Source organism: Populus trichocarpa, chromosome 6 (genome assembly GCF_000002775.5).
Source record: "Populus trichocarpa isolate Nisqually-1 chromosome 6, P.trichocarpa_v4.1, whole genome shotgun sequence".
In the NCBI taxonomy this organism is placed as follows: Eukaryota; Viridiplantae; Streptophyta; class Magnoliopsida; order Malpighiales; family Salicaceae; genus Populus; species Populus trichocarpa.
The window spans coordinates 22,824,618-22,848,269 of record NC_037290.2 but is presented as its reverse complement, the minus strand read 5'-3'; the positions used below and the strand labels follow the sequence as shown (position 1 = coordinate 22,848,269).

Here is a 23,652-nt window from a genome sequence, read left to right as displayed (position 1 = left end):
ATGATTTTTAAAAATTTAACTTTATTTTTATATTTTATATTTTATATTTTTTTAATATACTGTATCAAAAATAATCTTTAAATATAAAAAATATTATTTTAATATATTTTTAAAGATAAAAAACACTTTAACCAATAAGCTAATGGAAACCGAGGCCAATGTGATGAGAGCATGTTAACAAGCAAAGGACATGACAGAAGTAATAAAATGCGACGACATTCTTTTACTACGAGGCTTGCACATTCTCTCCAAGTCTGTGACATTGCAAAAACTTCATGTCTCAGCATGGTTCTCCCTTGATTCAGCTGAAAGCATAGCATATTCTGAGCATTCAGTTTAAAAAAATAGGTCAAGAGCAATTTCTTGTCCTCCTATATTCATTAGGGTATATTTGCCTTTTGGAGGTCCAGTGGTTTGCCACATCAGTTTCCTCTCATCTTCTCCCTGAGTGTTTATGCAATTGATCATCTAGGACCCTCTGGTAACTGTCCACGTCAACTAACGAGCATCTCCTACACATATCCTTGAATATTTGTTCAGCCTCGATAACCTTTCCCTTTCCACACATCAGGTTGACAAAAAATGAAAAGCTCTGCAAATTAATGACATAATTCTTATTAATTGAGTCATAAAAGGCACGCATTGCCATTTCCTCATTGCCAGCTTCACAGAAACCACCGACTAAGCAACTATACAAGGTCGCATCCATCTCAAAACCATCCTGAAGCATGTCATCTACAAGACCTGCAACTTCTTGCATCCTACCATGGGACCTGCAAAGACCACATATCACGGTGCTATACGACACCAAATTTGGAAGGCATCCCATATTCTTCACTTGTTTAAGAAGAAGAACTGCTTTATCAAGCTCCCCAATCTCCACAAGAATCCTAAGCACAGCATTGAAACTTCCAACACTCCGACTAATGCCCTTAGCCTGCATTTCCTTCAAAAGGGAAATTGCTTCATCGGGTTTCCTCATCTTGCAATACGCAGTAATCACAACTTCATGCTCTTTTGCATCAAGTTTCATTCCTTTTCTAATCATCTCGCTGAAATATCCAATAGCTTCTTCCGACTTCCCCGCAACGGAAAGGCCCTTCAAAATACTCAAATGAGTTGCAACATTTTCTTTCACCCCATTCAGTCTCATCTTTGTCAGCAACCTCCTAGCCTCATCAACATTTCCTCTCAAACACAAACCATAAATAATAGCATTATAGGTCCATAAATTCGGGTTGCAACCCCGAATCAACATCCCATCCATCCACTTCCTTGCCTCATTCAATTCCCCTTTCTTACAATAACCATCAATCAGAGTACTATAAGTAACCGTATCTGGCAAACAGTCCTTACTCTCCATCATCCTACACAAAAATATCCTTGCATTCTCCATATCACCTTTCTTACAATAACCATTAATCAAGGTATTGCAAGTAATCAAATTAGGCTCACAAATCATTTCATCAAACACTTTCCTAGCATTGTCAATCATACCCACTTTGCAAAACCCTCTAATCATTGTTGTATAAGTTGAAGCATCAGGCTTTACAACGGCATCATTCACAATTTGATCAAAAAATGACTTTGCTACATTAATCTGATTGACTTTCACTAACACACCCAAAATAGCATTCCAAGAAAATAAGCACTTCCCTTGTTGAATCTCTTTCACTTTATGAAACCAAAAGATTGCACTTTTAGTATCCCCACTATACCCATAAGCTCTAATAAGTTTACTAACTAAAAGATCAGAAAACGTGCCATGTTTTTCAAGGAGGTTTTTGGCAATGGGAAAAAGCGAGTGAGAGAGGAGAAGGTCAATGATGGCTACATAGCATCGGTGATTGTGAGAGTAGTTGTTTGGGTTTGGGTTCAGGTTTGATGCCCAGTTGAAAAAGAAGAGGGCTTGGTAAGGATTGGGTTGCTGTTCTTTGATGACTTCAATGACTAAGTTGGAGTCCAGGTGAGGGGAGAACTGGTTTAGATGGGTTGGATTGATGTGTTTAGGGTTAGGGTTTTGTGGGTTTAGGGTTTCGAGACAAGAGGTTATGGCAGTGACCAGGGAGGCTAGCTCAGAAGAGCGAGGATGGCGGGTTAGGGTTCTTGCTGTTGCTGCTGGTGGTGGCATAGCCATTGCTGCTGCTGAAATGAAACTGAAATGGATCTTTGGTTTTCAGTTCTAAGTTTTTATTAATTTTTGGTTGGTAGGGTACGGCATGGGAAGTATTAAATTAAGTTTTTTTCATATATAAAAAAACTAATTGCGCTTCTTTCACGGTAAAAAGACATATTACACATTACACTTTGAATTCAAACATTATAATAATTATTTTATCATTCATATAAAAAATTATTGAATTCATTATTAAGGGTAGTGCATGTGGTCTTTTACAATGATTATTAGTTATTATTATATTAATAAAAAATAACTTGGTTTTTTTTTAAAAAAAATAATAAAATGATTAAATTATGTTAAAAACAAAATTTATTTAACTAGTATTTAAAAGTTTTTTTTGTTTTTATTTTTAAAACACATTAGAATAACTAAATTATTCTTAGAAGTAAATATTTTTTAATTGATATTCAGGAGCTTTTTATATTTTCACTAGAGTTTTTTTTAGTATAATCAAGTTGATAAAAGTGTAATTTGATATTTTAAAAAAATATAAAATTTAATTTAAAAACAAAAATAATCGGGCATGCGCCAACAAGTAAGAGATTTTTTAAACAACGTATGAGGAGTCTCTTGGTGGCCAAACACTACCTTCCACAATGATGATGGAATCATCTCGACGTTCTCTCCATCCCTAGGTGGCATAAGTGGTTTTATGGATCCATTGTTTAGCATCACTGACCTTTTTTTTTTCTCTCTCCTCCTTAATTTTCATATCTGGCCCTTAAATTTTCAAAACACCTTTCAACTTTTTTTCTTCAGATTTGATCCTTATTGTTTTAATTATTATTTTTTATTTAAAATAATTTATAAAATTAGAATTATTTTTCAATTTCATCCTCCTTCAAATTTTTTCCATCAATCAAATTTGGTTCTTATTCTTTTGATTACTATTTATTTTATTTAAGATCATTTTAAAAATTGATTTTTTTGTATGATTTCATCCCCTTTTAGTTTTTTTTTATCAGATTTGATCCTCTTTATTACTTTTTTTTTTTTGGAAACTTTTTAAAATTGATATTTTTTTATTTCATCATTCAACATTAAATTAGTTAAGAATTGAGCTTTCTAATTGAGTCCGGATTTAGAATTTCATGGATTGCAAGTTAAAAGATTAACCCTAATTTAAAAAATTCATCTAGGTTTGCTTAGTTTTTATTTCTTTTTTTAACAAAAAATTTTATATTTTTTCAGTTTCATCCTTCAGCACTTATTTAATTGAATATTAAGCTCTGTTTTTTATTTGATTTCTATAAGATTTTTTTACTAATTTTAAAAATAAATTAGGTTGTCTCGTGTCTTTTATTTGTAAGCCTCATGAAATTATTATAAAATAAAAAATTAAATCAAGATAATACGAAGAAGGGTATTAAATGTTACAAGAAGTTTAGAAAATAACCAAAGAAATGAATTAATGGAATTATGGGGCAAAATTTTAAATTTTAAAAACTCTCATCCTCTCCTTTTATATATCCCTTAAGGCCGGTTGCTGGACATAAGAAAAAAAAAAAGGAAGGAGAATGTCGCACATGTACGGCGTAGAGGTCATCTTCCTCCTGGGTTAGGTTCTCTATGTGGTGATGAGGGAAAGAACAATGAATTCTTGTTTTTTTATCAGTAAAAAAGAAATGAAGTCGCTACCTAATATTTTAGTCATTAGAAATTCTAACTAGTCTCAAAGTCTGGTTAAGGAGACTGGTTGTGTATAGAGAGGATATATCATCACTAATACACCTTACCTAAGGTAAACTGCATTGTTTATTTGTCTGATATAAACTAAGATATTATTGTGTTTTTTAACCGTTAGTCTGTCTAAAGTTTAAGAAAAATCACTCTCGGTAAAAATATCCTTATCTTATCAGGTTTAAACCTAACCATTCTAAAGTTAAAACAAGAAAATAAAAGAAAGTGTCTTTTTATTCAATATCTGGAATACATCTTTTGTATAAGTTCATAATCTCGTATATTAAAAGAAAACAAAATAATTTTTTTTGGTATTTTTGAAATATAGACCAAGTTTTCATGACTTTAATAAACTTGTTATTAAATCCAATATGCATGCAAAATAATTTTTTGTGATTTTAAATATGCTAATATAATTTGTTTTTTGAGAGATTTGGCCATATATACACAAATAAAAAATTTATTTATTTTTTATTTTTTAAAAAATAGATAATTTTTTATTTTTTGTATTTTTTTCTGAAATTTCTTGAAGGATCTGAAACCAAAGATCACTTTATAAAAAATACTAAAATTTAAGGTTCCTAATGAAGAGGGCTAATGGTGAAATTACAAGGGATCCAAAAGATTATGATTGATTGAGGGCTCTATTGCAAAGTTCCAAAAATTCAAGGATCAAATTGAAAAAGATCATAATTTTACTATTTATTGTTTTCTTCCCCTAAAACAAAAGAAATAAAGATGCACAAGTGCTCCCCTTTTAGCTCTAATTTTTTCCTTATCTTTTCACCACACCACACAAATCTTATATCAACTTATATTATGGTATTTGTATTTAACTCTAAGCCAAAACTCTAGCTCTTGTTGAATTAAAAATATTTTCATATTATCTTCTAAAAACACTATTCAATATTGATCTAGCTGCAAAAATAATATAATATTTTTTTTTATTAGTTTTAGAGTAAGACAAGCTTTTCATCCTTAACTTTAATAAATAGCTGGGATCTATTTCTAAACATCAAAGTTTTTTGAGATCCCATAAACTTACGAGCCCAAAAAACTCTCTATTTCTTCCATATAAATCCTAACTCAAGCAGCCGAGAAAGGTGAGGGAGTAGATGGAAAAAAAAAAAGGCCAAAGAGAAAATAATTCACTCCCAGCACTTTTCATCTCTATCAGAACTTGTGCACTCCTTCTAAGTTCTAAGCACCACCACCACCACCAACCTCTTCTCACAACGCCCATTCCTTCATTGAAGCGATGCCAACACTGTGACACCCTCTCCATCAGCACCACTTTGTGCCTCTCGTATGCCACCACTTAGCTGACGCTCACGTTTCCTCTTATTGACGAGCACCTCTATCACTACTGTTGCTAGAGTTGTGCCTTGCCACTGTGAGAAGCTCTCCCTCATCCAGCCAGCAACCCAGTAACAATGAGCTTTTGATCTTCTTCTCCAGCGACAGCTCCAACGTTTCAGCCATTCCTCCTCAGCAGTGCATCTGTGAGCCTCTAAGTACACTTCCAGGAGTGATATCTTATAGAAGTAGCTTTGCACTAGCTCGTCAGCAGCTTCTTCTCCTCAGCAACGTACCTCACCAACTGTTAGCCAAGCACCCAAAAGAACCGTGAAATCCTTTGCATTTCAAAGCCATTAGCGTGACCAGCTTCACAGCAACTATCTCCTCAATCGTGCAACAACAGCTCAGCCTTCATCTCCTCTATACCGTGAGCAGTAGTGGAAGATATTCTTCATCACTAACCACTGGTTCCACCGTGACCAGTTGTAGTCCAGCATCTTCCTTCAAGTAACAGTAGCAGATCGTGCAACAACTGGTCTTTGTCTCTTCATCACAGCTAATCCAAGGTTCCAACAGAGCAATAACATTAGCACGAGTTTCAGCGCTTCATTTTCTTTTTAGTCCAGCAACAGCGTCTTTTAGCTTCTCCTGACAGAAGAGATGGAAGCTCCTCCTTCCAGAAGCGTCATCTTCTCTGCACCGTGAGCAAGCAGCAGCAGGAGGTTTGCCTTGTCAACCTTCAGCCTTTCGTCTGTTTTGCACCCGCGGGAGTAGCAGTGGAGAATCGTCTTCATCAGCAGCAAACTCACCCTAACTGTGAGAAATCCAGCAGCCTTACGTCCTCATTTTCTTGCTATTGAAGGTCTAATCCTCAAACTGCTTGAAGCATGAATTCCTAGATTAGTTATATGCATCATTTTTGTGTGTTTGTTTCTATGATTTACGTACATGTGCCTGATTTGGAAATAATGTTTGAAGAAATTTGTTCATAGAAAATTCATTTAAATTAGTGTTTTCATATGATGCTTAGATATATTAATTTTTAGGGAAACCATGCATACATATAATAATACGAAAATGGCATGAACACTGGATGAATAGTGTAGGGGCTTTTCATTTTTGTTGAAGTTTTTGAGTGCAGATCTTTTGTCACGGGTGTAGCTTGCGTTTATAATTTTTTTGGGCATGGGTTGATTTAGAGCTGTTTTAATTATCTTATTAGTAGAAGTTGTTTTTTAAAATATTTTTTATTTAAAAATATATTAAAATAATATTTTATTTTTATTTTTTTCAGATCATAATGCAATGTTTAGGTTATGCAAACTTTACGATGAAAAAGAATATATTTTTAGTTTTTAGGGCGTGCAAGCGCGTCCTAACAAACTTTTAACGGTTTTTTTTTGTTAATTTTTTTTATTTTATCAAGCAAATTCTAAATAATTTTCAAAATTTTTAAAAAAATTTAGGGAGTATTTTAAAATTATTTGTGAGTCCTTCACATATTTTTCTAACCCTTTCACTTAATATCGGGTTATAGATTTATACTATAAGATACTGACCTAGTATTAAATATACCTATTTCACTACTAGAAAATCGACAAAAACCAACAGAATTACCGACAAAATTTTTTTGTCGGTAATTTTTACCGACGGATATAATTACGTCCCTAATGTTGTCGGTCTATACCGACAGACCTTTGTTGTTGGTAATAATTACCGGCGGCTCCATTTCGTTTAGTGCACATGCGAAGCGGATGGTAAGATTAATTTAAATGAAATATATCGTTAATTAATTTGTTGTTACTTATAAATCTATTTAACTTGCAACTTTTTTTTTTCCTTACAGGCTATGTCTCTTGGACGTGAGCCGAGCTCAATAGAGCTGTTTGTAGAGACGCACGTGCGGAGTCAAGATCGTCAAAAGGGGGTGCAACAGTTCGTGGGCAACCGTGCTCAACACTTTGTGGTATGTTCGTTCAATCATTTTATTTTGTAAGTTATTATTTTCTTGAATTGAACATGATGATTTTTTTTTTAATTTTCAGGAGACCTATAATAGCCGGTTGAGAGAGAGATATGGGGACGATCATTCGACCTATCCGGATTTGTGGATGGAGGTAGGATCGTTTGGTGGACCCTATAAAAATCGGGTCTACGGGCTCTCCAACACTACGACCGAAAGCTTGCGGGCGGCCCGTAGTGTTTTAACCGTTGGGAGCTCTCCATCAGTATCAAGCACCTAGTTTGAGGAGTTCATGGCCTTGAAACAACAATATGAACGACTCTCAACGGATTATGATCAGCTCCGTCAAAATGGACATTAGATCAAGGATGGGTGATGATACATGTGCAGCCCCTTTTTGGCCGTACAGTCCCGAGAACAACCAACCTTCTCCTCCTCCTCCAGCTTCGCCGTTATTCTAGTTTTATTTTATTTTTGAAACACATTAAATTTGTAATGAATATTTGGATGAATATTATTTAACATTATTTTTATGTTTAATACAATTTTATTTGGTTAATTAGTTTTTTTTACTATTAATCAATACAATATTTGAAAAAAAAATTATTTATTCTAATTTTTTTAAAAAATATTTTTAAATAAATACCGACGGCCTTACAGACGGAACAGAGCCGTCGGTATTTTACCGAAAGTTGCAAAACAATTATTGCCCATGCCACAATCACCGACGGATAGAGTCCGTCGGTATGGTACAGAGAGTTCTAAACTATTTACTGTCCATGCCACAATCACCGACGGATTGGCCGTCGGTGATGTACCGTTGGAAATACAGACTGAATAAATCCGCTGGTAAAGTTCTAGCGGGAATTTTTTTTGGCGCGCTTCCTCTGTCTGTAAGACCGTCAGTGTTTGTTTATTTTTTTTACCGACAAAAGTAGCGATGGAAATGAAAATTACCGACGATCAATATTTCGACGGACGGATTTCATCGGTGATGCTGTCGGTAAAAATATTACCGATAAATTGTGTGTTTTACACCGACAGAATTAATTCGTTGATAAAACTGTTTAATGGTGTAGTGTTCTTCTTCAAAGCATGATATGTTAATAGCTCATTTGTATAATCATTATTGCTAATTTTGTTATTCATTTTATTTATTATCAATTTTTTTAATTATATTATTAAATTAAAATTCAATCAAATATTAGATTCTTCTTACTCTTTTAAAAATCACCATAATTGCATCAGAAAAAATTTAGCAGAAACACGAGTCACCTGAGTACAGCCTAAACTCTAGAGCTACACGTAAAAGAAAAATTTTTTGGTGGGAATTCCGTGTGAGTGGACATTATTGCCATTTTGACATTGTTTACTCCATCGTCATTGTCGAAGTCATTTGTTAGGAGAGTGGATCATGTCTGCAGGGACAAATGTGCTACACATGATCCACCTTCTAACATGTTTTGTGAGGCAATCTTCAATCAGGTTAATCAGTTACCGTTGACTGGTTGAGTTGACACATCATAGAAACAACACTCCATGCATGCTGGCAGTGTTCACTCCATTTTCATTGGTTATATATGGCTTCTGTCACGTAGGGGTGATTGTCGGTTTCATTTGGAACTAAAAATTTGGATTTTTATTTTTAACTGAAAATTAATTTGGTTTGGTTGGATTTTATATTCTTAAAAACTGGACAATTTTACCATTGTCCATCCCATTCCAAGAATAAAACGTTTGATCTCTTGTTTTCTGTCTGTCCCAGTTTCTGCATTGCACTAAATGCCACTGATCTTATGGTGATCTTTTGAACTGACAGTGATTTTCTTTAGCTTCCTAAATAGGAAGAAAAGTCCATTAAGAGTTGTGCTTTTTTCTTTTCTTTTTTTGTATAAAATTTGCGCAGAACAATCAACAAACAGTCTTGGAGACTTGTGTGTGTTGGGGTCTCGGTTTTTCCACCATTTCGAAATTGTGGGCTGTGATGGACATGTAAGGATTATGGACACCACCTATCTCCACATTGGTATGATATTGTCCACTTTGGGCCTAAGCTCTCATGGATTTGCTCTTGGGCTATACCCAAAAGGCCTCATACCAATGGAGATATTTGTCCATCCTTATATACCCATGATCCTCCCCATTTCTAGCCAATGTGGGACTTTGGTCGTATACCCAACAATCCTCCCCTCGAACAAAGAACCACCGAGCCTCCCCTCAAACCGATCATTCATCCGTCCATTCTCTACCAACCAGGATTCTTCATTCTCTACTTCATCGTGTTGGGGTTAGAACACGTCCATGAAGCATCCAGAGAGCACTACCTGACTTGAGAGTTTTTGCTCTTTCTAGGTCAACTCCTCTTCACCGTGTTGGGATCAGGACACGTTCATGAAGCATCTGGAGCACACCGCCTATCCAATAGAGCTGATCCATGGATTACATCGTGATTGGGGGCCCACCACCTTTTGTTCGGCATTCCGAGGATTCATCCATCATGGCTAACTCCGGGGCCTGGCTCTGATACCACTTGTAAGGATTATGGACACCACCTATCTCCACATTGGTATGATATTGTCCACTTTGGGCCTAAGCCCTCATGGATTTGCTCTTGGGCTATACCCAAAAGGCCTCATACCAATGGAAATATTTGTCCATCCTTATATACCCATGATCCTCCCCATTTCTAGCCAATGTGGGACTTTGGTCGTATACCCAACAGGACACACATCCAGGAGGGATTGCGGGCTAAAATCTCATACTTAGACATTTAGGACATCAGCTTATCATAGGATATATTAATTTTTGGCCATCAGAAACCACAAGTACTGTCAGGACAAAACATGGAAGAAAACATACCTTGCAGCTGATCAGTGCATATATATATTATTCCAAAGTAAAGTCTCCTAAAACTGCAACAAGCTTGTTGCTTCACTCGTCTAACACAAACTAGAGTAGCAGCCATATCTTCCTACTTCTTGAAACAAAAGTACCTTTACATGGAATCTAAAACTTATATTCAGAGTATGAGATTATAAATTTCTCAAAAGTCTTAGCATTTTGCAGCCGTTACTGTACAATTAAGAAAACTCCGATGTGGTCAATTTAATTTTAGGTTTTCACGTACCATCACATGTGTTTTCCTATGCCATTTGTGTAAATATTCTTTTATTTTCTATTATGATAATGCCATGAAGGCCGTCTCTATTGATTTACTAAGCCTACAGGTGCATCCACCTATCACCACCTTCCTCATCAGAGAAAACATATAAAAGCTGGCTCAACTGTTGCAAGAAACTTTGCCAATGAATGAGTTTGCGATACAAAGACATTGGAAATGAGAGATTTTGTCGACTTTTTACTCTGGTCTCATTCACTTTGTGAGATCTGATATGGTGCAAGGGCAATAAGATTAGACAAGAGAAGACATATTTCGCATACATGTTTCTGCCTAGTGATTCTTTAAAAAACCAGAATGGACATTTCTAGTACTTCCTCGTAAGCTCCTAGCATGATAAATCAAAGATCAGAAGAAAGCAAAAGGATAGCTATTGATAAATATTTTGCTAGTGCATTATAGATTACAGCCACAAAATAAAATCACAATCAACAAAATCTCCTCGATCTCTGATCAAGAAGTGTCTCAGTACTGCCATGACAAATTAAATTCAAATGCCTCCTCTACTCAGCATTTCACAATCCTAGGAGAAAAATTAAATAAAAAAAATAACTTAATTAACTAGCTTGCTTGTCTAATATGAACACGCATGTTATGCACATAACAATATCATCCAGCGGACCCAGAACAAGCATTTCTTATTTCTTCTTGAAGCCTCATGATTTCTACTTGTGCACGTACCCTTTCTTCTGCATCGTTCGAATTTAAGAGTACTTGGAGATCTGTTAATTGCCTATGGATGCTTTTGATCTATATGTAACCAAGAGAAAAAAAATGGAAAGAATATTCAATGATATGAAAAGTTATGGCGAAGAACAAGGAGGATAAAAACTTAAGGACCAAGGCATGCAGACCTTTCTGTGTGGCCATCGAGTCATCCCGAATTTCCGGCATATCTTCTTCACTACAGTGGGACACAAGTGCAACCTCCTCGCTGCATCTTCTATAGGGAGATGGAAATACTGTCTAAAGTCATCCAGTGTCAACCTTCCTGCTCTTTCCCTCTGCATGAACCCACAACCCCATAAAAATTACTCAATTAGTACTAATAAACAATATAAGGACTTAATTGTTTTCATCTATCCTTTTATTGCAATGCGAATGCAAGATTCCTTTATTGTGGATGAAGATAGTAACTAGAACCTGTAGTGCAAGATTGCTTCGAGTCGTTCTCTCTGTCTCAATCTCTCCCTCTCCATGATTCGTTGCTTGTCGTTCCCCTGTTAAAGTTCCAGCTTGCAAGTCTCGTGATATTGACATGTACAAAAAAGAAAAAAATTCAATTCTCCTCGTAATGTTAAGAAAAATCTAAGGAGTTTGCAATTGCAACAGTAAATAAACGTATTATTATGTGGAGTCTAGTTCATGCAGAGAAATACTAACCTGAATTTGGTGGGGATGGATCGTGAAATTCATCAAAATGCAAATCGTCCGTCCACTCGTATCCAACACAAAGGGCTTCATAGAAGAATGAGTGTGGATCTTGGACCATAATGAAGCCTGCCTGCCTTCTGTCATCGCAATACTTCTGCAGAAATTCCTTCACATTCTCCAAGCTTTTCTTGCAGAAACTGCAAAATGTATGAAACCACGTGCACGGCGTTTACAATTTCAGAAAGTGACTCATAATCAAAACACTATCAAGTGCTAGTTTTCTTTTATCCCACAGTTTTAATTGCATTGCATCTCATCAATCACACACTTCTCTAAATCAGATGAAACGAAAAACAACTAAACTAGACTAATAAAACTTACTCAAACATATAATATTGAGGATGAATTGCCTTGACATGATCCCGGTTCTCAAGAATAGCATGACAGATGATACCCATTCTCCCATGTATCTCAAGTTTTGTAGTATAGTTTCCTGCCACCACAGGAATAGGTAAACTTTACAAGAAAAAAAAAAAAAAAAGAAGAGAGAAAGAAATGCTATGTAAAACACACCATCAGTGTGGATTATTTCTCTTAGAACTTGACAGCAAGTGCATTGAAAAGGGACTGGTTCAGGTGGCCAAACAGCAATATTCCTCCCATCAAGGAAAATCTCTTCACTTCTTCCAGATGCATTTGAAGTTTGTCCATCAGGAAATGATGCGTTGGGAAATGACGCGTTAGGAAATGGTGCATAAGGAATTGGTCCAAAAGAACTTTGTCCCTGATTCTGATGTGACGGACCAGCCTCATGAGATTGCACTCTAAGATTTTCATAATAAAAATTCCAAGCCATTGGATCCTCATATGGGTTATTAGGATCCAAAATGTTTGCATTGGCATTTGCACTGCCACTGAATGATTCAGGAATTGCTGGGGTAGGTTCATTGTCAGAGGATAAACCTGCAAGGCTTGGATTTGCATCATTCATGAAATTTAGATGTTCATAGTCAATAGGGCTGTCATACGGGTCATGGTAGGGTACGACGGACCGAGGATCTGCCATTGATCAATCAATACAACACTACATAAACAAGTAATCGGTGGTTTTTCTTTCTTTTTTAAGAGAGATCAAGCACCAGACACGTCTGGTGCTTGATGAAGAAGAAGATAATGGAATATGAAGATTTTCCCGAGGAAGTTCTTGCATTTGAAGGAGATTTCAGGGGGGGCGCGAGTGGCAGTTAATGACCGTTGTGGGTTCATGACGGTTGGGTTTTAAATCCCTCCGTTGAACAGTAGGTTTAATTGCAAAATGCATACGACACGTCATGTGTTATATTTAAATTTAATGAATTCTCCCAAGTATTGTTTCTAAAGTTCGAACTAAAAAAATAAATCTTCTCAACCATTAAATCAACCTCTTAACTTAATTAATGAAATAAATAACACATATGTTATATAATTTAATCCTTACTCTTTGATTCCATGACTCCTATTCATTAGGTGAGTGGATTTTTTTAAAAAAAAAAAATTCTCAAGAAAATAATTTAACAAAATAAAGTTTATCAATTTCTTAACAACTCAAAATTGATTATAGTTTATTTAAAACACTTTATAATTATAGTTTTTATAATGTATAAATGTTTATTATGTGAAAATAGTCACTACTGTTTTTTTCTCTCGTAGATACACATCCAATCACTCTGGAGTGTTTAACAGTATAGTTTATTTTTTAAAATATTTTTTAACATAAAAATATATTAAAATAATATTTTTTTTTATTTTAAAAAATTATTTTTGATATCAATACATCAAAACAATATGGAAACACCAAAACAACAATTATTTTAAAGTAAAAAAAAAAATGAAACAATTTTAATTTAAAAAACACTTTTAAAACACAAAAACAAAACAATTCATCATCATCATTTTTTCTAAATTTTTTAATTGAATATATTTTTTTAACTCTATCCTTTAACATCATGTTGATTGGAAATTAGACTTTATTTTTTTTTATAGAGTTATCGCGATCTACTAGCCCAAGTTTGACAAATTAATCTCAATTGACTTGGGTTATTTTTTTTTAATTTTTTTAGTTTAACTCTCAATATTGTGTTTATTGAAAATTGGGCTACATATATTTTTTTTAATTTGTTTTCTATGAGATTATCATGGTTTTATGATCCAGGTCATAGGTTAAACATGTTGACTCGAGTTTTTTTTAATCTTTTTTAATTGAGTTTATCTAATTTTATCTTTAAATATTAGGTTGATTGGAAATTAGGCTAAATAAATTGTTTTGGCATGCGTTTTATGAGGTTATCTCGGTCTCATTACTCGAGTCACGAGTTTGGTCGGTTGATTCAATTGATTTTTTATGTTATTTTTTTAATTGATTCTATTTTTATTTCAAAATTCAACATTGGGTTGAAATTGAACTTTATAATTTGTTTTTTTTCTATAGGATTATCCCGGTCTTATGACACAAGTTTGACAGGTTAATCCAGATTGACTTCACTCATTGTTTTTGTTAAATTTTATTTTCAATTTTATCTTTCAGGATTGGGTTGATTGAGAATTATTTTTAATAAAAAATGATATGTTTTCCTTTGAGTTATTTGGGTCTCATGACCTGGATAGCGGATTTAACAGGTCAACCTAAGTTGATTTGAGTCGATCTAATATATTGTCGTTTTAATATTTTTTTTAAAATGTCATCTTGATTATTATTTTTAGTCAAACTATATTTTTATCAGTTGTCCAGGTTGTTTTTTTATGTGCAAAGTAGACTAAGTTATGTTATATCTATCCCAATATAATTTAATTTTGTTCTACTAGAAAATACATTAATAATTTTTGAATATTTTTTTTTATCTTTAATTTTTTTTATCCGAACTGCCATGAAAAACGGTCTAGTACCAAACTAAAATGTCCCTTTTGGTTTATATGAAAAAAACTACTTGAATTAGGTTTTACTATTTTTCTACGTGTGATCGAATAATTAAATTTAAAGTCGGTCACATAGTTCTATAACATACTATTAATTTTAATACAATTTAATATATATTAAATTTCTTATCTTTTTTTTAGATCTACATCTTATTAGATAGGTTGTATGCGCTATGCTTTGAGTCAAGATAAAATTTTCATTGAGTGATAAATAGAATATTCAGGCAAAACTAGTGTTTTTAATTAAGCAAAAAAAATCTGAAACTCAGGTCATTGACTTAGTCTAGTCTAGTTCATTAAACTCGATTAATTTAATAATATGATTATAAAAAAAATTGACAGTAAATAAAGCAAAAATAAAGGACAATAATTAATTATAAAAAATGAGTTATCAATATCATGAGGAGAAGAAAGAAAAACTCGTTGGAAACCCATCATTACTGTGTCATGAACATAGCTCACTGCCAGAAAGAGCTCATTAAAATGATTCTAACGTCGTTGTAAAAAGCTGTATGACAATACTAAAAGAGATCACAAGCACCATAAGAGGAATAACTCAAAAAGCAAGATTTCTTTTAAAAAAACTCAATTTAACAAAGAAAAATAAATAAAAAAACTTGAGATAACCCAAATTATTTTTAAAATAAGTGAAAACCCTATAGAAAAAAAGAAAGAAAAAACAGAACTCAATCTTTAATTAAATAAATATGAAGGGTAAAACTGAAAAGATTAAGCTTAAAAAAAAAGGAATAAAAACAAGTATACCCTATCGAATCTCTTCAACTTGAGTTTATCTCCAAAACTCGCAACCTGTTAAATTCTAGATCAGGGCTCAATCAAAAAACTCAATCCCTAACCGATTTAATATTGAGGGATGAAATAAAAAAAATCAATTTAAGAAATTTACCAAAGTAAAAAAATAGAAATGAATGGCAAATTTAATATGAAAAAAATTGAAGAAGAATAAAATCATAAAAAAATAAACTTTAATAATTATCTTAAATAAAACAAATAGCAATCAAAATAATAGGGACCAAATCTGACGGATAAAAAATTAAAGGAGGATGAAATTGAAAAAAAATTAATTTTATACATTATTTCAAATAAAACAAATAGTAATCAAAAGAACATGAATAAAATCTCAAGTAGAAATAAATTGAAGGGTTGCTTTGAAAATTTGGTAAGCAAAGCATAGAAATTAAGGAGGAGAGAGAAAAGAAGAAAAAGGACACCAAACCTAAATCAGAGGTTTGTTTGCCACATACGTGAGACTATGGATGGAAAAGTTGCCGAGACGATTCAAACATTTCTTTGAAAGCCACTTTTTGGTCGCCAAAAGCCCCCTAATGTGTTGTTCGATGAAGCAGCCACAACCCAATCATGAGCCACTTTTTATTAAATAATATTTATATATTTATCATATTATTTAATTTCTTATCAATCAACTTGATTATAACAAAAAATAAAAACGAAAATACAATAAAGCCTTTGAAAGCCAATTTAGTAATATTTGCTTTTAAAAGTAATTTAGTTATTTTATTATTTAAAAAAATAAAAGGAAAAAAATCCCGTAAACACTAGTGTAATATATATTTTTTTAAGAGTAATTTAGTCATTTATTCATAATAAAAAAATGTGAGAAAAATAATTTATTTCTAATTAATATGAAATGAAAAAACTGTATTAGTTTTTGTTTGGAAAAGATAAAAGAGTCATTTCATTGCTAGGTCCTTTTATATATATATATATGGTCTATTACTGGTTTTGAAATTTTCATTAGTGAAACTAGTCGTGCAATCCTCTTTTGTTTTCGTTGATATATGGTGACTTAGACTCGTTTATATGCATTAGATGCAATTAATTCTTATATGGATAGCTCATATTTAAAAATCTTAATTTTTTTTCAAATTATTAAAAGTTCCAATTATTGCTTGAAAGATCATTTTACCCTGTTGGTGTTGTCGATTATCTTTCCAAATAATATATAATTTCTTTGAAAAATATGAAAATAGTAATTTATTTATACTTTGTTTAATATTAATTAAATTACTATTTTCTTTTCTAAAAGAAACCAAAATGAAAATTTTCTAGATAGACAAAACTGGTCTAAAAAAATACAATAACAAAAACATATGATCTCATCAAACATGAATGATAACAAGATGGATAATAAAGTTTATTCCGTTGGTTCGTAGGTATAAATACTATTAATTATATAGTAAAAAGAGATAAAAGAAAAAAATAGATAATTATAAATAATCTCTTTAAATGTAATTTAAAAAAATTAAATTATTTTTCTTAAATTTTCATTCTTCTTTTTCTCTATCTTCTTGTATCTATAAAGTTTATTAAAATTTTTTGTTAATTTTATCTGCATTGATCCAGAGAAATCACCTAATATACTAAAATGCCTCGCTAAAATATTGCAGCAATATAAAACAGTATTGAGGTTTTTTTTCAATTTAATCCTTATATTTTTTTTCTTTTTAATTTTATCATTTTATGCCAACCTTAATGTCCAATTTGTCAAAAATTATTAAGAGAAGAAAAATTCAATAAAAAGAGAACAAAGTATAAAACAAAAAGAAATCTCATGGCCAATATAAAATGAAGGGAAAGTTCTTTTTCTCGTACTTTTCTTTTTCTACCTCTATATTCTCTATAATTTTTATAATTTTAAATTTATTCTAAAAGTTCATTTCTTTTACATTTTAGTCCATATCAAGGAAATGAGAAAGAGAAAGTCAGAAGATTTCAGTTGAAGAAAAAGAAAATCATTAATTGACATCAATTTTGCCCATGAGAATCATCAATATTGGTGTCAATAGGTTTATTAGATGAGAGGAGTTGTTTCCAACCTTAATATTGAATAGAAAAACAAATTAGAGTTGACAAAGAAAAGAATTTTTTGATTTGATTTTGTGTTTTTAAACAATTTTAGAGGTTTTGTGGGTTTATAAATGGATTTTTAGATGTTCTAAAGGTCTTTATTATGTATTTTTAGATGAAAATAGATTGAAATTGAATTTTTAAATAAAAAATAATCGAACTTGAATTTATAACCACCACAACAATTACCGAATCATGGAAAATTAAATGACTTGTTTGCATATTTATTTTCTAAAAAACAAAATCAGAGCAAATAGGTGGCTTGTCTGTTATAAGAGAAAAGAAATTAAAATGGCCCAAACAAACAGGTCTGAGCTAGAAGGCTTGCGTGCGTGGATTTTGTTTCAAGGGTCGAGGCATGCTGGGCATCCAAACCTTTTTATGTGCCTGAATCTATTTTTTTTATTTTTTAATATATTTTATTTTTTATTTTTTAAGGTTTTCGATCTTCTTATTTTCTCTTGTTTAAAAATTAAATTTTATTTTAGTGTTTCCAGGGATATTTTAAAAAAAATGACATAAAAGAGAAAATGTGAATTTTAAAACTTTTATTTCATTAGATATTTGAATTTCTAAACAAGATTTATTTTTGGTTTTCTAAAACAACAACAACAAAATAATTATTTAATCAATATATTTACCACATAAAAATTATGAGCAAAAGACTGAATTTTATACTTCAATAACTAATTAAATAATTTAAAGAAATTATAAAAATTAAATTATGAAGAGCTCTTATATTCATATTGCTATTTGTATAATATATTCTAATATTTAATGGTTAATTTGTTTTTTGTTATGTGTATAACTCTCTTTTTTGCAATTTAAGTTTTCAATATTAGGTTTTTGTTAAATTTTTTTAACTTCATTTTAAGTGTTTATTTGATTTTAAATTTATCTTTAAATTTATTTATTATATAGTAATTGTATTCCAGAATCACAAGTTTAAGAATTAAATAAATTGTTTTTTTATTGTTTAAAATAAAAAAAATCATTTTAAATTTTTGGTCCGTAACTCGAGAAGTGACCTGGGTGTAAAATAAAAGAGAAAAACAAATTCTTCAACAAGGATAAAAAAATAAATAAAAATAGTGGAAGTAGCCATCTATCAATCGAAGAAGGGGAGAGAGTGAAATGAAGTCAGCAATATCATCAACGACAACACTCTTGAGCTCAAAAAATCTGAGCCTGAAGCTCCATCTAAATCATTCCCCTTTATCTCGCTTACCCTCTTCCCTTTTCCGCTCAAAATCAAACACCCACTTCCCTTCTCTCCTACCACGTAACAACAGCACTCACAACCAGAAATCCCAAATCCACACTCCAATAATGGCTTCTTCTTTCATGCCCGAGCAAGCCAGAGCCCCTCCCGCTCTTCCCTTACCCGTTCCTCCTGTCACCAAGGCACGATTTTTTGATTCATTTATTGATTTTCATACTCCTGTAATTGATTTTTCTTTTCTTTTCTTTTTTTGCTTGCTGTGTGATCTAATGCGATGTGCAGTTTAAGATTGGGCTGTGTCAGTTATCGGTGACGGCTGATAAAGAGAGGAATATTGCGCACGCTCGCAAAGCAATTGAAGAGGCTGCTGCAAAGGGTGCCAAGCTTGTTATGTTGCCTGTAAGCTTTCCCATTGAGCTTTGTATTTTTATTGCTAAATTAAATTATACGCCCTCGTAATCATCATGTAATCATGATTCTTATTACTCAAGGAGTGTTTTTGATGTATAAATGTGGTTAGATGGAGGTTTTTTTTTTTTGAAGACAGAAAATTCTGGCTTTCATGTTTGGTAGAAAACTTTTCAACTGATGCTGTGGGTTTGTTGTGTTTATTACAGGAAATATGGAATAGCCCGTATTCGAATGATTGTTTCCCAGTTTATGCTGAGGACATTGATGCAGGTGGTGAGGCGTCTCCTTCTACAGCCATGCTCTCTGAAGCTGCTGGTCTTCTGAAGGTCACAATTGTGGGTGGCTCTATACCAGAACGTTCTGGGGACCGGCTGTATAATACATGTTGTGTCTTTGATAGTGACGGAAAGTTGAAAGCCAAGCACCGGAAGGTACACATAAAAGCATGATGAGATATTGAATTCAAACTTCACTTTAGTATACAGGCAGAGAATAGTGATTATACAGATCAGTTGTATGATGCTATTTGATCATGATGACAATCTCTTAAGTCATTGTTTGTGTGTAACTGCAGATACACCTTTTTGATATTGACATTCCTGGGAAGATCACTTTTATAGAATCGAAGACTCTAACAGCAGGGGAGACTCCGACCATTGTGGACACAGGTTTTCTGTTCCTTAAAATTCAATTTTCAAGTCTGAGAATTTATTACACCTTTCTCAAGTGCCTGTTGAGATAGCATATACATTCTGATAAAGAACTTTGTCGAGGTTCAGTGGCAAAGATTCTTACACTGCATTCTGGAGCACTTCTTTTCTGGTTTTCAATTGTTTCCATTGAGATGCCCTTGTGCTCATGAAGTTTAGAATTCTTGGAATCCCTTGGGTATTCTTGATTGGTTTGACTTCTGATCTAACTATAGTGCAAAGTCATATCTCTTTGGTTTCAAATGGTCTTGTAAATGTATAATTGAAAGAAAAAAATTGTGGTATGTTGTTTGTGGATTAGCCTCCTGAGATTCCCATCACAAATACCTTTTCCAATTAAACTGTTGAACGCAGCTTGGCCACCACTTCAAATCATTTGGTTCATGCTCATGACTCAGTTGATGACCCCATAGTATCTCATTCTGGATTGTGGTTCCTTTTGAACAGCAAGTGCTGCTCAGGAGTCCTATTGGAAATGCAAGTCTCCAACATAATGTTTTTGTTTGTAGAACATCAGATAAATGAGAATACATAGCAGTAGCCATTAAATTGCTGCTCTTTTTTTAATGTGCAGTAGCAATTCTTATATTGAAGTTTTTTGTTGATCCTGTTCATCTGTTTCACACCTCCATTCTCAGTTGAGACAAACACCCTATTGTTATTGTTGTTTTGTTTTCTCGGGATTGGGAAGTTAATCATGGATTGGGCCTTGCAGAAGTTGGTCGTATTGGTATAGGAATCTGCTATGATATTCGTTTTCAGGAACTGGCAATTATATATGCAGCAAGAGGTTTGTTTCTTCCTTCAGTTGACCAGTAACATACTTTTCTTGTTCTTGTCGATCTGCCTGCTGATAATGGAATATTTGTTGCAAGTAGCATAATTTAGGTGATTATGTTAGCATATAAGTGACCACTAGTAATAGAACTCATGATATCTATCTATTAATTTACTTACAACTGTAGGAAACCTCTGTTTTAGTAATACTGGGTAAGTTGCGAGCTCCTTCTTCCCTCCACTAATCAGTAACAATACTTCATTAAAATCAAGTCCTATGTAGAAGTGCTTAAGAGGTCTTGGATCAGATCTAGTCATAATACTAGCATACCATTACTTCCAGTTTTATTAGATTTTGCTTCTCAACGCACCTATTGGCATCTTTTATTACACAACATCTCTTGCATCTATTGAGTTTAGCAAACAGGGAGAAAAAGCCTAGCACACTCTTAAGGTTCTGTGTAATAATTTTTCTTATCCTAAATGTAACATTTGTCATGTTCTTTTACAATTATATCTCTTGTTTCAGCACTTCCATTGACGGTCAAAGATATGACATATTTTGGATTTACATAGCTTTGTATGGTGCATTCTGTAAAGCTTTCAGCTTTAATATCATCCTTCGTATCATCTTCAATATCAACCATCGTATCATCTTTAATATCATCCATCGTTTCTCTGTTGTAGTGTAGGCTTCTAGTTTTTTGAAAATTCTTGCCCTTCCCACAATTGTCAGACTTTTATGCTGCTGATCATGTTGATTGTTGAGTTTATAAATAGACCGAATGCTGACAGTAACTGCTTTTGGCACCAGGTGCTCATTTGATATGCTATCCTGGGGCATTCAACATGACCACTGGACCATTACATTGGGAGTTATTGCAGAGGGCAAGGTACTGCTTTATTTACATGGTCGAGTATATCTGGAATTATTCCTGCTTTATTTACATGGTCGAGTATATCTGGAATTATTCCCGTGTACCCCAAACATTTTTATTGTATGCTTTATTTCTAGACTTTTTAACCAACATGAAGTTTTGAACTTTCCCTTCTCAGAGCTGTCCTCCCTTCTTTGATAAGCCAGTGATCTTCATGATAGAAACATAAAAGAGTGTGATGTTTGCTATTTTTTAGTTCTAGATTATGGTTAGGGAATCTTGCTGATTACTACCTTCTCATTTCATTCACAGGGCTGCGGATAATCAGGTAATGTATCAAACACCTTTTTTAATGTGGAAATTATAGAGCTTCAAATGTTTCAATATCAGTATTTTGAACTTTTGCGTTCTTGTAAAGGTTGAAGCAATACCTTGCATGCAAATTCTCTCTCTCTATCCCTCCCTCCCTCTCCTTTTGATAAAAAATAAGATTATTTTGAATTAAAAAGTAAAACAGAGCATGTATTTACTATTTACAAGAGGGGGGATGAGTCATCCCCTAAGAGGAACAGAAACAGAAGACAATTTTACATGATGAACTGATGATTTTTAAAAACCATTCTTAAAACCAGAACATAATTACAAATTCACCTAACATTGGCTCCCCTGCCAGTAAATACATGATCATCGGATGATGCCCTCCTTCTAGTGGTTAAATTGGTCACTGCATCAACCTCTTAGTTTGTGCCTTTGTGGTAAAATGTGGGGCTTCACTATAGTGAGATTGAGGTACATGTAATTATTAGATTTTGTAATTGCTATTCTGGGCAGTTCTCTCTATTGCCCTAGAAGATAAGTCTTATTTCAGTTTGAGGTGGTGTTTGAGAGTGTGGTAGCGGTTGCTTTTCAAAATACTTTTCGCTTGGAAATGCATTAAAATAGTATTTTTTTCATTTTAAAAAAAATCATTTTTGACACCAGCTCATCAAAATGATCCAACAATATAAAAAAAATAATTTTTAGCAAAAAACAAATTCAGTTTTTTTAGAAACGTTGTTTGGAACACAATTCCAAGCGGCCCCTAAACTGCTCTTTCCTTTTCCAGTATTAGTTGTTCCTGGAAAGATTAAAAGTAACATAAATGAGGGGTGAGAAACTTAAAGGAGATTCATGTTATTAGTACAAGTGATTGTTGGCTTCAATATTGGTCTGTGTGTAAAAATATACAAAGTGAAACATTTATAAGGACTGCATGTGCACTGTGCTTTAGTATCGAAATGTGAATTTCCTACCATTTTGCGACCTATTTTCTTCATTGCCAGAAACCAACCTTCTGAAAGAATTTGCAAGTTCTCCAATGCAACACTACATGTTTTCATGAGTTTGGTTTTTCTGTAGAAACCTGTCTGGAGTTTCTCACAGGTGCTTCTTTTATGGTAACTTCTAAATGACAGCTATATGTGGCAACTTGTTCGCCAGCTCGGGATGTTGCAGCTGGTTATGTGGCCTGGGGCCATTCCACTCTTGTAGGACCTGTGAGTAATTTCATCATTTCTTCATTCTATTGGTCTATTTCTGCAACTAAGCCATTCACAAAAAAAACTATATGAGTTACAGTTTGGAGAAGTTCTGGCCACTACTGAGCATGAGGAGGACATAATTATAGCAGAGATTGACTATTCACTACTTGAAGTGAGAAGGTGATGTGCCTTCCAATATTGCAGATTCCCATTGTTTCCAGATGTTACCGATTAATTTTCGTTTGCTGTTTTTCGCTTTATATTATTGTCTTGTGTCAAAAACATTCAGGACAAACCTCCCCTTGACAAAGCAACGAAGAGGTGATCTTTACCAGCTGGTGGATGTTCAGAGACTGAAAAGTGACTCGTAATAATCGCTGAAAGACTGCTACAGAGACTGAAAAGTGAGCCTTGGTGATTATCAAAAGACTGCTAAAACAGATGAAAGTTCCAGGAACGAGTTATTTAGTGGAAACTATTGGAGGCCTCACCTCGTCAATGTCGTCTTTGAAATTGTATTGGAGAAAAGTTACGACCGGAAGTTCAAAATAATTCCCAAAAAACACCGCTACTCGCAAATTTCAAAGGAATAAATTCCCCTGTTTGTGCCCTTGTTTTAA

The 23,652-nt window shown here is 33.2% G+C and overlaps 3 protein-coding genes across 4 annotated transcripts; 1 reads left to right on the top strand and 2 right to left on the bottom strand.

Annotated features, from left to right (window-relative positions):
• Positions 1–71: 71 nt before the first annotated feature.
• On the bottom strand, positions 72–2,180 carry LOC7492000 (pentatricopeptide repeat-containing protein At5g46100). Its single transcript, XM_002308498.4, has one exon. It carries the CDS (start codon positions 2,135–2,137, stop codon positions 434–436), a length of 1,704 nt encoding a protein of 567 aa, XP_002308534.1. The 5' UTR covers positions 2,138–2,180; the 3' UTR covers positions 72–433.
• Positions 2,181–10,654: 8,474 nt separating this feature from the next.
• On the bottom strand, positions 10,655–12,834 carry LOC18100642 (uncharacterized). The gene is made up of 6 exons (XM_024602817.2): positions 12,247–12,834; positions 12,055–12,166; positions 11,683–11,870; positions 11,443–11,543; positions 11,154–11,303; positions 10,655–11,049 (listed from the first exon to the last, which is right to left on the bottom strand). The coding sequence occupies exons 1-6, from the start codon at positions 12,737–12,739 to the stop codon at positions 10,909–10,911; spliced, it is 1,185 nt and encodes a 394-aa protein (XP_024458585.1). The 5' UTR covers positions 12,740–12,834; the 3' UTR covers positions 10,655–10,908.
• A 5,777-nt stretch (positions 12,835–18,611) lies between these two features.
• Positions 18,612–23,652, top strand: LOC7462234 (omega-amidase, chloroplastic). Of its 2 annotated transcripts, XM_006381937.3 has the most exons (10): positions 18,615–18,918; positions 19,019–19,135; positions 19,354–19,578; positions 19,722–19,815; positions 20,573–20,647; positions 21,449–21,527; positions 21,825–21,840; positions 22,967–23,047; positions 23,130–23,212; positions 23,322–23,652. In XM_006381937.3, exons 1-10 carry the CDS (start codon positions 18,649–18,651, stop codon positions 23,401–23,403), a joined length of 1,122 nt encoding a protein of 373 aa, XP_006381999.1. In that variant the 5' UTR covers positions 18,615–18,648; the 3' UTR covers positions 23,404–23,652. The 2 variants fall into 2 exon arrangements, with proteins under 2 accessions (XP_052310022.1, XP_006381999.1); XM_052454062.1 differs by lacking the exons at positions 21,825–21,840; positions 22,967–23,047; positions 23,130–23,212; positions 23,322–23,652 and adding an exon at positions 21,610–21,795 and having other exon boundaries at positions 18,612–18,918; positions 21,449–21,570.

Excerpts from the sequence above, each read along its gene's own strand:
- LOC7462234 (XM_006381937.3), top strand. The coding sequence starts at position 18,649 with ATGAAGTCAGCAATATCATCAACGACAACACTCTTGAGCTCAAAAAAT. Across the intron at positions 18,919-19,018 it reads CCGTTCCTCCTGTCACCAAG|TTTAAGATTGGGCTGTGTCA; the intron begins GCACGATTTTTT and ends TGCGATGTGCAG. Across the intron at positions 23,048-23,129 it reads ATTCCACTCTTGTAGGACCT|TTTGGAGAAGTTCTGGCCAC; the intron begins GTGAGTAATTTC and ends TATGAGTTACAG.
- LOC7492000 (XM_002308498.4), bottom strand. The coding sequence starts at position 2,137 with ATGGCTATGCCACCACCAGCAGCAACAGCAAGAACCCTAACCCGCCAT.
- LOC18100642 (XM_024602817.2), bottom strand. The coding sequence starts at position 12,739 with ATGGCAGATCCTCGGTCCGTCGTACCCTACCATGACCCGTATGACAGC. Across the intron at positions 12,167-12,246 it reads AGAAATAATCCACACTGATG|GAAACTATACTACAAAACTT; the intron begins GTGTGTTTTACA and ends CTGTGGTGGCAG. Across the intron at positions 11,871-12,054 it reads CCTCAATATTATATGTTTGA|TTTCTGCAAGAAAAGCTTGG; the intron begins GTAAGTTTTATT and ends TACATTTTGCAG.